The 15,784-nt window shown below is 37.6% G+C and overlaps 1 protein-coding gene across 1 annotated transcript in view; it reads right to left on the bottom strand.

The window, feature by feature from the left end:
• LOC115209634 (ribosome biogenesis regulatory protein homolog) overlaps positions 1-6,683 on the bottom strand; it is a 37,092-nt gene extending 30,409 nt beyond the window's left edge. Inside the window, exons 1-2 of the mRNA XM_029778091.2 lie at positions 6,449-6,683; positions 3,863-3,935 (exon numbers count right to left, since the gene is read on the bottom strand). Of these exons, the coding sequence (XP_029633951.1) occupies positions 3,863-3,935; positions 6,449-6,600 (225 nt within the window). The 5' untranslated portion in view covers positions 6,601-6,683. The remainder of the gene's footprint in view (positions 1-3,862; positions 3,936-6,448) is intronic.
• Between the last annotated feature and the right edge of the window lie 9,101 nt (positions 6,684-15,784).

Genomic DNA, 15,784 nt, shown 5'->3' with positions numbered 1-15,784 from the left:
TGAAAATATCTTAGCTAGTTTAGTCTTACTTTTGAAATAAGATTTATTCTAATAAAATCAAATTCATTTCAATAGGACTTTGACATATGTCCTAGCTCTGGTAGTTGCTGGCCTGACTAACAAGAATTATGTCAAAGGTGTTCCAGCTGTGACCATTTCAATTGTGACACAGACACAGTATCTAAGAGTAATGTGTTCTATCTGATTTTATATGGTACATTGTGAGTTGAAGCAAATTTAATCACTATTTCAAGCTGGATGAACAACCACACTGTCCCTCATTAACTTGTTCTATCTTAACTTTTAAAATAAAGAATTGTACATAAGGTATTATATTAGTTATTTTACTGAAATTCAATGCTTTTTTTTTTATTACTCTTTAAATTATCTTTTATCCTGAACCATTCTTATATGGTAACTTTAAACAGAGTTAGATAAGAGGCTAGATTGGCCTCTATGACTTTTTGTATGAGATGCATGTCAAATATATAAACATAAACTTCTTTCATTTTTGCTATAATTTTATTTCAAATTTAAAAAAAAATTTTACTATAATTTTATTTCAATATTTAGGTCTTACTAATATATATGTATCAGGACTTCGAGCTGACAGAATTGCAAGAGCATTGGAGAAATTCTCTAGCAGCTTTTCTTGTTTAGGATGCAAGCTAGAGTCATTAGCATACCAGGGAAACTGTTTAGTGGCATTTCATCCATCTTTACACTGAGTTCAAATTGCAGTCAACTTTGCCTTTTGTCCTTTTAGGATCAAATAAAATAATTACCAGTTGAATACTGGGGTCGATGTAATTGACTTATCCCCACTCCAAAATTGCTGGCCTTGCACCAAAATTTGAAACCAATGAACACATAAAAGGTGCAGCAATGTCAAAGGTAGGCTAACTGGGAAGATAGTTTTTGTATGTGGCAGATGCTCGGGAGCATTAACCTCCGAAAATCTGCAGAATACAACTTCCGTCACTTTCCAGGGGGAAAAACTAGAAGTAGTTGATAGCTTCCGTTATCTAGGTGACCAAGTCAGTAGTTGGGGGTGGGTGCACTGAAAGTGTAACTGCTAGAATAAGAATAGCCTGGGCAAAGTTTAGGGAGCTCTTACCTCTGCTGGTGACTAAAGGCCTCTCGCTCAGAGTAAAAGGCAGACTGTATGATGCATGTGTACGAACAGCCATGCTACATGGCAGTGAAACATGGGCCGTGATTGCTGAGGACATGCGTAAGCTCGTGAGGAATGAAGCCAGTATGCTCCGATGGATGTGTAATGTCAGTGTACATACTCGACAGAGCATTAGTACCTTGAGAGAAATGTTGTACCTAAGAAGCATCAGTTGTGGTGTGCAAGAGAGACAATTGCGCTGGTATGGTCATGTGGCAAGAATGGATGAAGATAGGTGTGTGAGAAAGTGCCAATCCCCAGCAGTTGAGGGAGCCCGTGGAAGAGGTAGACCCAGGAAAACCTGGGACGAGGTGGTGAAGCACGACCTTCGAACTTTAGGCCTCACTGAGGAAATGACCAGCAACCGAGACCTCTGGAAATATGCTGTACGTGAGAAGACCAGGCAGGACAAGTGAGCCCAGCCCACTTATGAATGCCTTTCCTCTCTTGGACACAAAGACCTGTTGAGGCAAGTGAAGTCGATATAGAACCTCATCCGACGACAGGCACCCATGCCAACCCCCTTTGCTTGCGAAGACATGTTGGGGCAAGCGAAAGCGAAATCGAAATCGAATTGAACCAGCCAGGATCCCCGGTTTGGTGGTACGTAAAAAGCACTATCCGACTCATGGCCGATGCCAGCGCCGCCTCCATTGGCTTCCATGCCGGTGGCACGTAAAATACACCAATCCGACCGTACGACAGGCACCCATGCCAACCCCCCTTTGCTTGCGAAGACATGTTGAGGCAAGCAAAAGCGAAATCGAATTGAACCAGCCAGGATCCCTGGTCTGGTGGTACGTAAAAAGCACTATCTGACTCGTGGCCGATGCCAGCGCCGCCTCGACTGGCTTCCGTGCCGGTGGCACATAAAATACACCAATCCGACTGTGGCCATTGCCAGCCTCGCCTGGCACCTGTGCAGGTGGCACGTAAAAAGCACCCACTACACTCACGGAGTGGTTGGCGTTAGGAAGGGCATCCAGCTGTAGAAACATTGCCAGATAAGACTGGAGCCTGGTGCAGCCTTCTGGCTTCCCAGATCCCCGGTCGAACCGTCCAACCCATGCTAGCATGGAGAACGGACGTTAAACGATGATGATGATATATTTATGATTGGATTAGAGTAATATATAGTAAGCTCTGTGGGGGGAAGCACTCCGTCGGTTACGACGATGAGGGTTCCTGTTGATCCGAATCAACGGAACAGCCTGCTCGTGAAATTAACGTGTAAGTGGCTGAGCACTCCACAGACACGTGCATCCTTAACGTAGTTCTTGGGGATATTCAGCGTGACACAGAGAGTGACAAGCCGGCCCCTTAAAATACAGGTACAACAGAAACAGGAAGTAAGAGTGAGAGAAAGTTGTGGTGAAAGAGTACAGCAGGGATCTTAATTCCACCAGCATTTGGACTGTAGCACCACCATCTCAAAATATGCAAATGTCTATATTTGCATAATACATTCCATTAACACTAGCATAAAACTATGTAAATAAGGAAAATAAATTCTTAACTGCTTTCAATTGCTTTTCAATCTTTAGAATTGAAGACATTCATGAAAGTTTATATTAGTTTACTCATATTATCTATCTAACCATCCATAACTGAGATTTAAATGCTAGTTTTCTAAGCTGAGAGAAATCAAATACATCTATTTTACTCTCTTACATCTGCTAAGTTTTAATTTTGTATTGTATTTGTTACAATACATAGTTGGACAGATCAAACCATTATTTTAAGCCCGTTTTTTTTTTTTCTTCTTCAGTGGTGGTTATCAGTGTCTCACCACTCAACACAGTCTTTCTTTATCTGTACATACAACAACAAGCAAAATCGGCCACCTTTGTTGTATACATCATGTTATTTCAGAGATGAAGGTCCTTCCTATCATCCACTTATAATATGAAGTTCATTTTATTATGCCATTGTCACAAAAAGGCACTTGTGATAAGATTAACCCTTTAGCATTCAGATCTCTGTCAAATGTAATGCTTATTTATTTACATCAATTTTAATTATTCATGCATTGTAGCATTGATTTCAATGATATGATTGTTTATTTTTAGAATAATATTGTAGGGTAATTATGAGAGGCCAAATCTGACCAGTTTGAAGAAACAGGTAGATTATTTTGACTGGATATGGTCAGTTTAAATGCTAAAGGATTAAAGACTGTTCTGTTTATATTCAGAATTATTGTTCTCCTAAATGGGTTGCCTGTGCTTGGGTCTACAAGGCCAGTGTCTCCATTAATTCCGTCTCTGACATGGTTTTTACAACTGAATGCCCTTCATATCATCAACAACTGGGATACATTTTACAGAGTTTGTGGCACAATTGTGTATTTTATTTATTTACAAGATCGAAAAGTTAAACATCTCAGAATAAGCATAATAACCCTTTTATCATATTTCTGTTGAAATATACTGCCTTTGTTTCAATTAATTTTGAAAATAACAAAGAATTTAGTAAAATTCATTGTTATTAAATAACAACTTAAGTTTTGATGGAAGGATCTAATTTAGATTGCTTTAAAGCACGTTTTGTTACATAGAACCAAGGGCAAGTGTCAGGCAGGTTAGTATCAAAACAGTTAATAATGTAGTTGCAATTATCTGGAGTTTAAAAAATTAAGAAAAATGTAATAGCTTTGAATGTAATTAACAATTCAACCATATTATGTACCTGCCATAGTTTGTTGATAAGTAGTTGTGTATTGTCTCTGGCCAAATTCAAAAGATAATCATCTTTGTTTTGCCTGAAAATAAAAACATTTTATACATGTATTTGCATTAAAATCAGCTTTATCAAGCCCAAATATTCTACCAGTTTTATGTTTAAACTGGCCTCTCATACCTACTCTACAATATCATTCTAAAAATATACAAACACATCATCAAAATCTCAGAGCTGCTTGATAATGCATTATCAATACAAAACAATGTGAAGAAATAAGCATTACACTTGACAGAGTAATCTCAAAGCTAAAGGGTTAATAATAGACACAGAGTGGCTGTTACATTAAAAAGCTTGCTTTACAACCACTTAATTCTCGTTCAATCTCACTGAGTAGCACAAAGGTTAAGTGTGTTTTACTGCAGGCTCAAGTTGACCAATGCTTTATATGCAAAATTACTTGACTGCCCCACAGGGATCACAAGACATGACCATATTCATAATTGGTATTAATACCCATGATGTTATAAATCAGCCACTTTAACCCTTTAGCATTCAGATTACTCTGTCGAATTTAATTTTTATTCACTCATATTGTTTTGAATTCATCATGCATTATTTCACAGCTTCAAGATTTTGAAAATGTTATTATTTTTAGAATGGTATTGTAGAGTAGGTGTGAGAGGTCAGATCTGATTGGGTTGAACATAAAACAGGTAGAATATTTAGGGTGAATTACATGTTAAAGGATTAAACAAGGAATGGGCATGGCTCTTTAATTGTGAAATTCGCTTCACAACTACATCTTACATAGTAGCAGAATGTCATTTCCAAATGTTCTTATTAACATACTTAAGCAAAAACTTATTCCTTCCAAGGCCAGAAAATACTCCAGCTTCCCATCAACTATTAATCCTTTAAAAAGCTCAAGGTAAACACACAACTGGGTACTGCTTCTGCATATGGATTAGTGGTACAGCTGCTACACATACAAACCATGTCCAGAGAAAGGTGGTCAATGGACTGAATGGCAGGACACCACATATATACTTCAATCTATGGCCCACGAAATGGGCTGCTTCCTTTGCCTTTTCTATTATAAGACAATGGCTTCTGATCTTATGCCCTTTTACACTCGAGTACTCTTGATTTGCAATCTTTCCTCCTCTCATAATCCTGTGTCCACCCAACTCCTGACCCCACATAACCACAAGTCTCAGACCTCTCCTTCTGGAATGTCTGCAAGCCCTCAAGAATTCCTTTCCTACACTTGCCAACTTGTACAGTTTCAGGGGAAAATTATTAGCATCAACCACACCAGTTTTCAAGGTGCTACAGGTCATGAGCACTTCTCTTGCCCGTTTATTTATAAAATATATTTGTCAACTAAATGTGGCGGTCCTACTGTTGTTTTTAGTCCCAGGAAGACAATTAATTCTATCTTTTTAAATAAAAATCTGTTTTTCACTATTATCGCATTTTATTACTACGACATCTGAATGAATGAATGAATGAATACTCAAAATTTTCAAGTTTTGGAAACTAAATATCAACTCTTATTGTAATGGTAAATATATTTAAATCTGATAATTTGACGCATAATTTTCTAATGCTAAATTTCAGAATATGCTTACTTTATTATTGAATTCATTGCTGAATAAATTTTGTCTTTTATACTGTTTAACTGGAATATCTAACGTAACCATCAAACTAAATTTTGATAACTATTTTCCTTTCACTTATAATCTATGCTTTTCATTTCGGCATGAGATAGGGGAACGTTTTGAATGTGCATTAAAGATATTACTTCATAGGTTAAATATTAACCGAGACATCATCAAAAGACGAATAAACCTATGTACGTGAAAAGATTTAAGAACTTAGGAAATCCAAAAGCCATCAATTACTTTGTTTCCTGGTGACAGATACCTTAGAGAGGCTAGAATCGCAGTATACTGGTATACATCATATATACAAGAAGTAAGCTAAAGTATTTAAGGGTTTTATGATCTTTCAGAAATAGAATTTAATAAAACTACGTGGTTAAAACACCTTGATGTCGAGATAAATTAGAAAAATGTGAAATGTAATGATCAACATTTTCTTTTATAATAATAATAATAAACATTGTGTACAGTGCTCAGGTGCACTACAACTCATCTAAAGTGCATATATAATCAGGTGTAGTTTAGACGGATTTCGGAAAGCATGAGGGCCTTAAAGGATGCAGTGTCATGGCAGTCAACAACTGACGCAGGCAGTTTAGTCCATGCTTCAGCAACTCTGAGCGTGAAGAAATGCTTCCGAAAGTCATGGGAGCTGTGTTATTTTCTGACTTTGTAGGCATGTCCACGTGTGTTAGACACATGGAGATCAAAAAGATAACTACAAACATGGTGTTTGTAATAAAAAGTATTTAAATATTTTAAGCAAATTTATTTACAAATAGTGAATAAACTTTACAGTGAACCTACTTGTAAAAAATGCTACTGTTTACAGAATATGTTAGGATTTGGACAGAACGTTAAATTATAGAATGTATTAGACTTGAAGCCACGTGGTTAATGTTAAAGATAAACATTCACTATAACGAACCTTAATTTTTTCAAATCAAGAGGATTAGGATCTGATGCAAGCAAATTTCCTTGGTCAAAATCAAGTTCAGCATCTTTCTGAACTTCGATACTTTTGAAACGAGCTTCTTTTTCGGCAGCTTCACGTAAAACTTCAGCTACAACGTCAGCCATGTTTCTCGTATATTAACAATATTGACCAATTAGATTATTCACAAACTTTGTTACGGTAACTTCCGGTTGATGTTTCGACACAACATACCTTATCACGTGCTCACATCCTTTTACTGCACAGCTGACCGTAATTTACAATAACAATAACTTTGTGATTAACTAGAGGCGTGAACCTAGGGAAGTCGGACTCCTTCCCGACTGCGGGATCCCTGAGAAATGCAATGTAAATAAATTTCAAGATTTTGGCGGGAATATATTATAAGCGTCAATTATTGATAGAAATGAAAAACAGTAGCCCTGTTTTTTCAAGTTGGTGCTTATCTTCTTTTACAATAACTTTACGGTAGGGACTCACGTAACATAGTGCAGCGGACACCAGCCGTTTTTACACCACGGACAGGTTTCATGCATGACAATTTTTCCACAGACCGGGAAATCACACACATAACAAAGCACAATAAAGTGCATAACATATAATTAAATTATTACATGTATCATACTTATATATTACACACATAATACAATATATAATGCAAAAATACCCGGCAGACTGCAATAGTCAATAAAGATTTTTAAATTATTCCTTCTATGCGACCTGGTAGTTCTGGACTACGGAATTAAAGGGAACAGAAAAACTTCTATCATCAAAGAATTATCTAAGCAATTAGTTGGTAAAACCCCTCTAACTACTAATTTACCTAACCTCAGTTGACCGAAAGTTTTGTTTTTATCGAATTCTGTGTGAGACGCTTTTTTTTTTTTTTCTTTTCAGAATGCATAAAACTCCCTTGAAATATTTTCTTCAGTCGTATTGTTGATTCTGACAATAACAATTCTATTTCATATATATTTTTAAAATGTCAAAGAAAATCAGAAAAATAAAAGAAGAAAATGTGGTGTGGTCTTGTAAAATTGCTTCAACTTATCTTAAAATATTATCCCAGATCGATGATGTCTCAGCTGTGATCATCTTGATTTTTTAAAAATTTCCAAGCATAAAGTATCTGGCACTACCATGATCCAACGTGTCTTTCCATTTTTAAAATGATAGTAGTAGTCTGTAGAAGATTCAGGTGTTATTTCTAGCGAATAGGTGAATCGATCCTTTAGAAGAGTGGTTCTCAGCTATTTTATTCTGGTGGACCCCGATATTCATTCGATGTTTATAAACTAGTTTTATAGCTACTTCTTTCAAAATTCCTTTTTTTTTTTATTCACACATTAACTTATGTGGGTTAAATTATGCAAAAACATTAGAGAAAGAAATTTATCTCTTTCTAGCAATTAATACATCTAAATCAAAACTTTTTCATGCACCCATAAAAAACTACGGTAGATCTCCAAATTACTATTTTGCTAGCGTGGACCCCTAAAAATCTTACATGCACCCCTAGGGAGTCATGTGGACTCCTGTTGAGAACCAGTGATTTAGAAGGTCCTATGACAGAACGAGCATACAATAAAAATGTTAGGGCACTTATAACTTTCTTTAATGTGTCTGAAAGGAAATAGTGTTAGGAATCATGAGATTGGGAACACAAGTTGTCAATAGTTCGTCGAATTTAAGGAGATGGGTTGTTCTTAGAACTGGAATACAAAGGTAACGTATTAACAATTAATAGCTGGAAAGAGAAGGGACTTAATAGGCAATTCGTGCAACAAGCAATACATGTTAGAAGTAAAGAATGATAGTTGTAGCTGAGGGACAAAAACCTGAAATGAGAAACTGAATCGCTAATTATAACCACCCAGGATCAAGGCACATCATTTGTCCCTATGGTAATTGGTACACTTAGCAAGATGTCCAAACTGTCTGAAGGATTGGAATTGTGACAAGTATTTTTGACCTACAGAAAAGTGCAATCCTTATTTTACAAGATTCATAAAAAATGATTCTTGAGATTTGAGGTAGCTGGTCACCAATCCTCGGGATAACATTCCTGCTAATTAAATTAGCATGTAGTAGCTTTTGTATCATCATCATCATTGTTTAACATCCACTTTCCATGCTAGCATGAGTTGGACAATTTGACTGAGGTCTAGCAAACCAGATGGCTGCACCAGACTCCAATCTGATCTGGTATAGTTTCTACAGTTGGTGGCCTTTCCTAATGCCAACCACTCCAAGAATGTAGTGGGTGCTTTTACGTGCCACCAGCACGAGGGCCAGTCAGGCAGTACTGGCAACGGCTGCACTCAAATGGTGCTTTTTATGTGCCACCTGCACAAGAGCCAGTCTAGCAGCACTGGCAACAACCTCACTCGAATGTTTTTTCACATGCCACCAGCATAAGTGCTAGTAAGGCAACGCAGGTAACGATCACACCTGAATGATGCTTTTTACGTGCCATCGGCACGGAGGTCAGCTTGTTACTCTGGCAAAAATCTTGCTCATATGGTACTGTTAGCGCTCCACTAGCAAGGATGCCAGTCTTTGATTTCGATTTCAATTTCACTTGCCTCAACAGGTCTTCACAAGCAAAGTTTAGTGTCCAATGAAGGAAAGGTACGCATAAGTGGACTGGTCTCACCCCTGGCATAGACCATGAGGTTGTGGTCTCACTTGCGCTTGTCGAGTCTTCTCAAGCACAGCATATTTCCAAAGGTCTCGGTCACTAGTCATTGCCTTGGTGAGGCCCAATATTCAAAAGCCATGCTTTACCACCTCATCCCAGGTCTTCTTGGGTCTACCTCTTCCACAAGTTCCCTCAACTTTTAGGGTGTGGCACTTTTTCACACACCTATCCACATCCATTCTTGACACATGACCATACCAGCGCAGTCATCTCTCTTGCGCACCACATCTGATGCTTCTTAGGTCCAACTTTTCTCTCAAGGCACTAACACTCTGTCGAGTATGTACACTGACATTACACATCCATCGAAGCATACTGGCTTCATTCTTTGCAAGCTTACGCATGTCCTCAACAGTCACGGCCCATGTTTCACTGCCATATAGCATGGCTGTTCATACACATGCATCGTACAGTCTACCTTTTACTCTGAGCAAGAGGCCCTTTGTCACCAGCAGAGGTAAGAGCTCTCTGAACTTAGCCCAGGCTATTCGTATTCTAGCAGCTACACTTTCAGCACACCCTCCCTAGCTACTGACTTGGTCACCTAGGTAATGGAAGCTATCAAATACTTCTAGTTTTTCTCTCTGGAATGTGGTGGAAGTTGTTCTCTGCACATTTTCAGTGTTATTTATTGCTTCCAAGCATCTGCCAAATACAAAAACTATCCTCCCAGTTAGCCTTCCTTTGATATTGCTGCACCTCTTATATGTCCATAGCTTACACTGGGTACATCTTATAGAGTTTCTACCTATGCCTTTTCTACAGATCGAGCAGAGCCATCTACCTGAAGGGATTTGTGGTTTGTCTGCCTTCCTACTTATTAGGACTTTGGTTTTAGCTAGGTTGACTCTGAGGCCCTTCAATTCTAATCCTTGTTTCCACACTTGAAACTTCTCCTCTAGTTCTGATAGTGACTCAGCAATTAGAGCAAGGTCATCAGCATAGAGGAGCTCACAGGGGCATCCTGTTTTGAATTCCTCCATTATGGCCTGGGGGACTATGATAAATAGGAGGAGGCTGAGGACTGAACCTTGGTGAACCCCTACCTCTACCCTGAATTCTTCACTGTACTTGTAAAATAATAACAATATTATTATTATAAAAATGATGGACTCACCTTCTGTTGAAGATGACATATGAGTTCAGCTTTTGCCAAATGACCTGCACAAATGATTTTTTTTATAGTGGTCAAATGTTTGTGCTGCATTGTAGCTCAGTCTCTCCATCAAATTGACATTGTCTGAACAAGTGCATGGTGTGCCACATGTTAGGTGTCAAAGTGATCGCAAAGCAACATGAGATGAAATGTTTTGCTCAAGAACACAATGCATGACCTGGTTTAGGAATTGAAATTCCAGTCTAGCAACTGTAAGTGCAACACACTAAACACTAGACCATGCACCCTCACAATAATAATAATAATAATAATGGTTTCAAATTTTGGTACAGGGCTAGCAATTCAGGGAGGAGCTAAGTCAATTACATTAACCCCAGTGCTCAACTGGTACTTATTTTATTGACTCTGAAAGGATGAAAAGCAAAGTCAACCCTGGTGGAATCTGAGCAGACAGTGTAATGATGGATAAAATGCTGCTATGCATTTTGCCTGGCATGTTAACAATTCTGCCAGTTTGTCTCTTTAAAGAATGAATGGCAAAGTTGAACTTGGCAGATTCTGAACTCAGAATATAGTGACAGGTGAAATACTGCTAAGCATTTCATCCAGCATGCTAACGATTCTGCCAGCTCGCTACCTTGATAATGATAATAATGATGATGATGACGATGATGATTTCTAACGTACACACAAAGTCTCAGAGTTCTGGAGATTGGTGTAGTTGATTTAATCAACCTGAATATTTGACTGGTGTTTATTCTATCTACCCAATGAAATGAAAGCCAAAGTTAACTCCTGCGAGATTTGAACACAAAATAAATACTGCAGAATACTGACATTACATCCACCATCCTAGAAACAATAATAATTTCTCACATTGGCACAAAGCCACATCTTTAATGTGGGGAGGTAATATGTAGTTAATTGAATCAACTTCAATATTTTACTTTTATGCTACTTATTGAAGATTTGAACTAGGAATATAAAGAGAAGTAACTAAATACTTCAAGGCATTTAGCCAAGAATTCTACCAATTTTGTGCCCTATGTGTGTATGCGTGTGTGAATTAAGTAATTAAGTTATATAAGCACAGAAATTACATAGTTTGGGTTTTCTTTCTATTATTCCTTCCGTGACTCACCAGTTAACAATTTTGAAAGAGAAACATCTAAAATAAATTCTATAACAGGTTTAAATATTTTCCGTTCAATTTAAACTTGTTAAAGTAGTTTAGTTTATATCATTCCTTTTATTTTATTCTCAACAGAAAAGTCTATTTTCAAGCCAGCCATTTTGAATGATCTTATTTTCTGGTTGTGGAATAAGATATGTTGGGATAATTTCTGCAGCTTTTAACTTTCAACTGTTCCACCTATCCTGTAATATTTTGGTAATGTTATCAGATATTCTAATTACATCATTATCAAAACATTTCTAACTTGATTCATTGATCCCTTGCAGTGGCCCTACATTTTATTAAAAAAATTAAATACTTTCACTTATATATACTTATATATATATATATGTGTGTGTGTGTGTGTGAAAGTAACTTAATACGAAAGTTCTACTAATTCAAGGAATTACAGTTTATCTGGAGAATATTTATGAATTGGTTCCATCCTTTCATTAATATCATGCATTCTACATAAGTTACAGAGAACACGTACATTACAACATATCTGTCTGTGACTGCTTGAATGACAGTATCCAGTCAGTCAGCAGTAATGTTTTAGTTAAATCAGAAAAGAAAACTCATAAAATATGGCTGTACATAAGGGAAATAATTATGATTTGTCTACAAATTATCTAACTTGTTTTAGCTATCAAAAACATTTTATCTATCGATTCAAACAAATTAGATTGAACTTGTTTTGCTGCTGTCATATTTTCCTATCAGCATGATTAATGGTTGTTTGGCACTTTACTCATAGCCAACAGTTGTGTATTAATTCTTAACTACATGAAATGGGGGGAATTAAAAACAGTAAATTACTGAAGCGTTATTTATCTTCTTTTACTTGTTTCCGTCATTAGACTGTGGCCATGCTGGGGTACCACCTTGAGGAATTTCTAGTCGAATGTATCGACCCCAGTACTTATTTTTCAAAAGCCTAGTACTTATCGGTCTTTTTTGGCGAACTGCTAAGTTACAGGGTCATAAACACACCAGCACTGGTTGTCAAGAGGTGGTGAGGGGACAAACATAGACACAAAGACACACACACATACACACACACACACACATATGACGAGCTTCTTTCAGTTTTCGTCTGCCAAACCCACTCATAAGGCTTTGGTCGGCCCAACGCTATAGAAGAAGGCACTTGCCCAAGGTGTCACACAGTGGGACTGAACCTGAAACTGTGTGATAAATAATATATATATATAATATATATATATATATATGCATATATTTATATGTATATGTACATACATCTATACGTGTATATATATATATATATATATATATGCATATGTGGGCATAGGATGTCATGAAACATGTACAACAAAAAAGTATGAAGCACAAGTACATGGAATATAAACTATTCTTTTAAACAATGAAAGACACAAATGGAAAACAAAACAAACAACATAAAAATGACCCTTCATCAGTTGTTAGTTGTTTTTTCTAGTCTCATATTTTGAGCATTTAACAACAATATACACTTTTGATAAAACAGTTGCTCCTGCAAAGCAAATTAAGTAATACCTATGACTCTGTTGTTGTCCTCAACAACCTGCAGGAGAAGAAAAGGGTATCTGTCTTCAGGGTGATGACACAGCTGAAGCTGTAGATCTTCATTGATTCTGATGTCAGCTTCCAGAGTACACCCGGGTGATAGCTAATGTTGCCAAGACCTTGGATAAAATACAGGGGGAGAACCAGGCTTATCTCAGGTACCTTCTGCCAACTGTAGTGGCTACCGTCATGAAGTTGAAGAAGGCTAAGTTCAAACATCTCCTGTACTGCAGTTCTCTGGTACATACGATACTGGCAGGCATCTCGAAAAAGTTTGGGCTCCTCTTAGAAGACCTGGAGTGCCAGCTGGCCGCTACCTTTCATGCCAAGTTTCACTTGTTCTGGCTGGAGCAGTATAATAACAGCCAAGTTAAGAGAGTAATGAACTCCATGGAGACCATCATAGAGACAGCCCTAATGGAGATCAATGAGGAGGACAGCAGCACCACCAGCAACGAGGATAAGGAAGATGATTTCTTCAGCAACATCACTCGGTTTTGGAAGAGCAGGAGCCACAAGCCACTGAAATCCAAGGCACAGAACTTGGTGAAGACCTGGCTGGAAGCCATCTTGAAGGAGGTCCTGACTGAAGTCACCTTTTTGGGTGAGCAGGTCTTAATTGACCTGTTCACCTAGTATAACACTGCCATCCCATCCAGTGCTGCAGTTGAGCACCTATTCTTTATAGGCAAAGATAATTTGAGGGCCAAAAGGGCTACCCTTTCAGATGGTAACTTTGAGAGGCTGATGTTTATGAAGGGCAATCAGCATCACGTCAAGACAATGGAGAAGGCTCAGCCAGAGTAGTACACCTTGATCATCATCTGATCTTGGCATGATACCTATGTTATACTATCCCTTCTTGATTCATTAATACTTTTTGTACAGTAAATAAAGTGTATGCTGACTGGAAGCTAATGTTTAATTACATTTGTTCGTTTAATTTGCATACACCTTGATCATCATCTGATCTTGATATGCTATGTCCTTTTGGAAAGCTCTATGTCTAAGCTACAACATGAAAATTTCAGCTCTCTAGCTCTGTTTTTAGGGGTTTTAGTGCCAAAACACCAAACCGAAACTAAATTCATATGATAAAAATTAGCAGTTATCGTTTAGCATTAGCTTTCACTAATTTGTTTACTTGTCTAGCGATTTAGTGTTTGCAAAGCAAACTCTTTTAGTTAGCAAATTAGCGGTTAGTGAAGCTAACTTTTTGATTAGCTGTGACCACTACTGTATATATACACACACATACATGATACACTTCTTTCAATTTCCATCCACTAAATTCACTCACAAGGCTTTGATCAACCCAAGGCTTTTGTAGAAGACACTTGCCCAAGGTGCCACTCAGTGGCATGATAATGTTGCCAGAAAGCAACTTCTAAATCACACAACCACATCTATAAGAAATTTTTAATGACAATTCATTAAACAGTTATTTGACTCTTTTGTTAGACAATGAAGAAAGACAAAGTTATGATGCCAATCGCATTAGATAATCAAATGACTCTGCACATTTGCCCTTGCAACATTACTGACCCATTAATGTTTTTGAAATGAATGGTAATCACTGCCGTTTTGTGTAAGATAGTGCCGGTGGTACGTAAGAAAACCATCTGAACGTGGCCGTTGCCAGTGCCATCCTGACTGGCATGTAAAAAGCACCATCCGATCATGGCTGTTTGCCAGCCTCGTCTGGCACGTAAAAGCACCCACTAGACTCACGGAGTGGTTGGCGTTAGGAAGGGCATCCAGCCGTAGAAACATTGCCAGATCAGACTGGGCCTGGTGCAGCCTTCTGGCTTCCCAGACCCCAGTTGAACTGTCCAACCCATGCTAGCATGGAAAGCGAACGCTAAACGATGATGATGATGATTTCCCATTTTAATATTAGTTTCAAATTTTGGCACATGGCCAGTAGTTTCAGGGAAGCAGGTAAGTTGATTACATTAATACCCCTGGTCAACTGGTACTTATTTGATCATTCCTGAAAAGATAAAAAGTAAAGTTGACCTTGGTGGAATTTGAACTCAGAAGTGTAAAGATGAATGAAATATTGTAAAGCATTTTGCCTAGCGTGCCAATGATTCTGCCAGTTCACTGCCTTATTTTTTCCCATTTTAATATTAAATTCAAATGAAGGCAGTGAACTGGTTGAATTGTTAGCACACTGGGCAAAATGCTTAGTAGAATTTTGTCTCTCTTTATGTTCTGAGTTCAAACTCCACTAAGGACAACTTTGCCTTTCATCCTTTCAAGGCTGATAGAATAAGTACCAGCTCAGCGCTGGAGTTGATGTAATCGATTTACCACAACCCCTGGAATTGTTGGCTTTGTGCCAAAAATTGAAATCAATATTCAGTTCAGGAGATTAGTTGAGTTTATTTTATTTTAATAAAAGGGAATATGAATGTTTATATGTATTATTAATTTTGTTTAATGCTGCAATTTCAGTGGGGAATGCAGCAAAGTGTCAGCTCTTCATGACCAATAGACTACGGTAACACTTTAAATTCAGATTTCAAGAACCCTGTAGAGAATTTGTGCAGTTCCAAGCAACATTGTTTTCTGCAGATGCTCTATCTTCACATCTACCACTATCTTTTCTATCCGATTCGTGGGCTTGATACTTTTGGTACCCAAGGCTCCAACAAAAACAGATTTAACACTCATCTTCTTCAATGACCACAGTTTCTTTATTTCTCTCTTTGCATCATAATATCTGACCTGCTTGTCTTCTTTTCC

This window comes from Octopus sinensis, linkage group LG3, assembly GCF_006345805.1.
Source record: "Octopus sinensis linkage group LG3, ASM634580v1, whole genome shotgun sequence".
Taxonomy (NCBI): Eukaryota; Metazoa; Mollusca; class Cephalopoda; order Octopoda; family Octopodidae; genus Octopus; species Octopus sinensis.
Note: the sequence above shows the minus strand (reverse complement) of the source record. Positions and strands in the feature narration are given on the sequence as shown.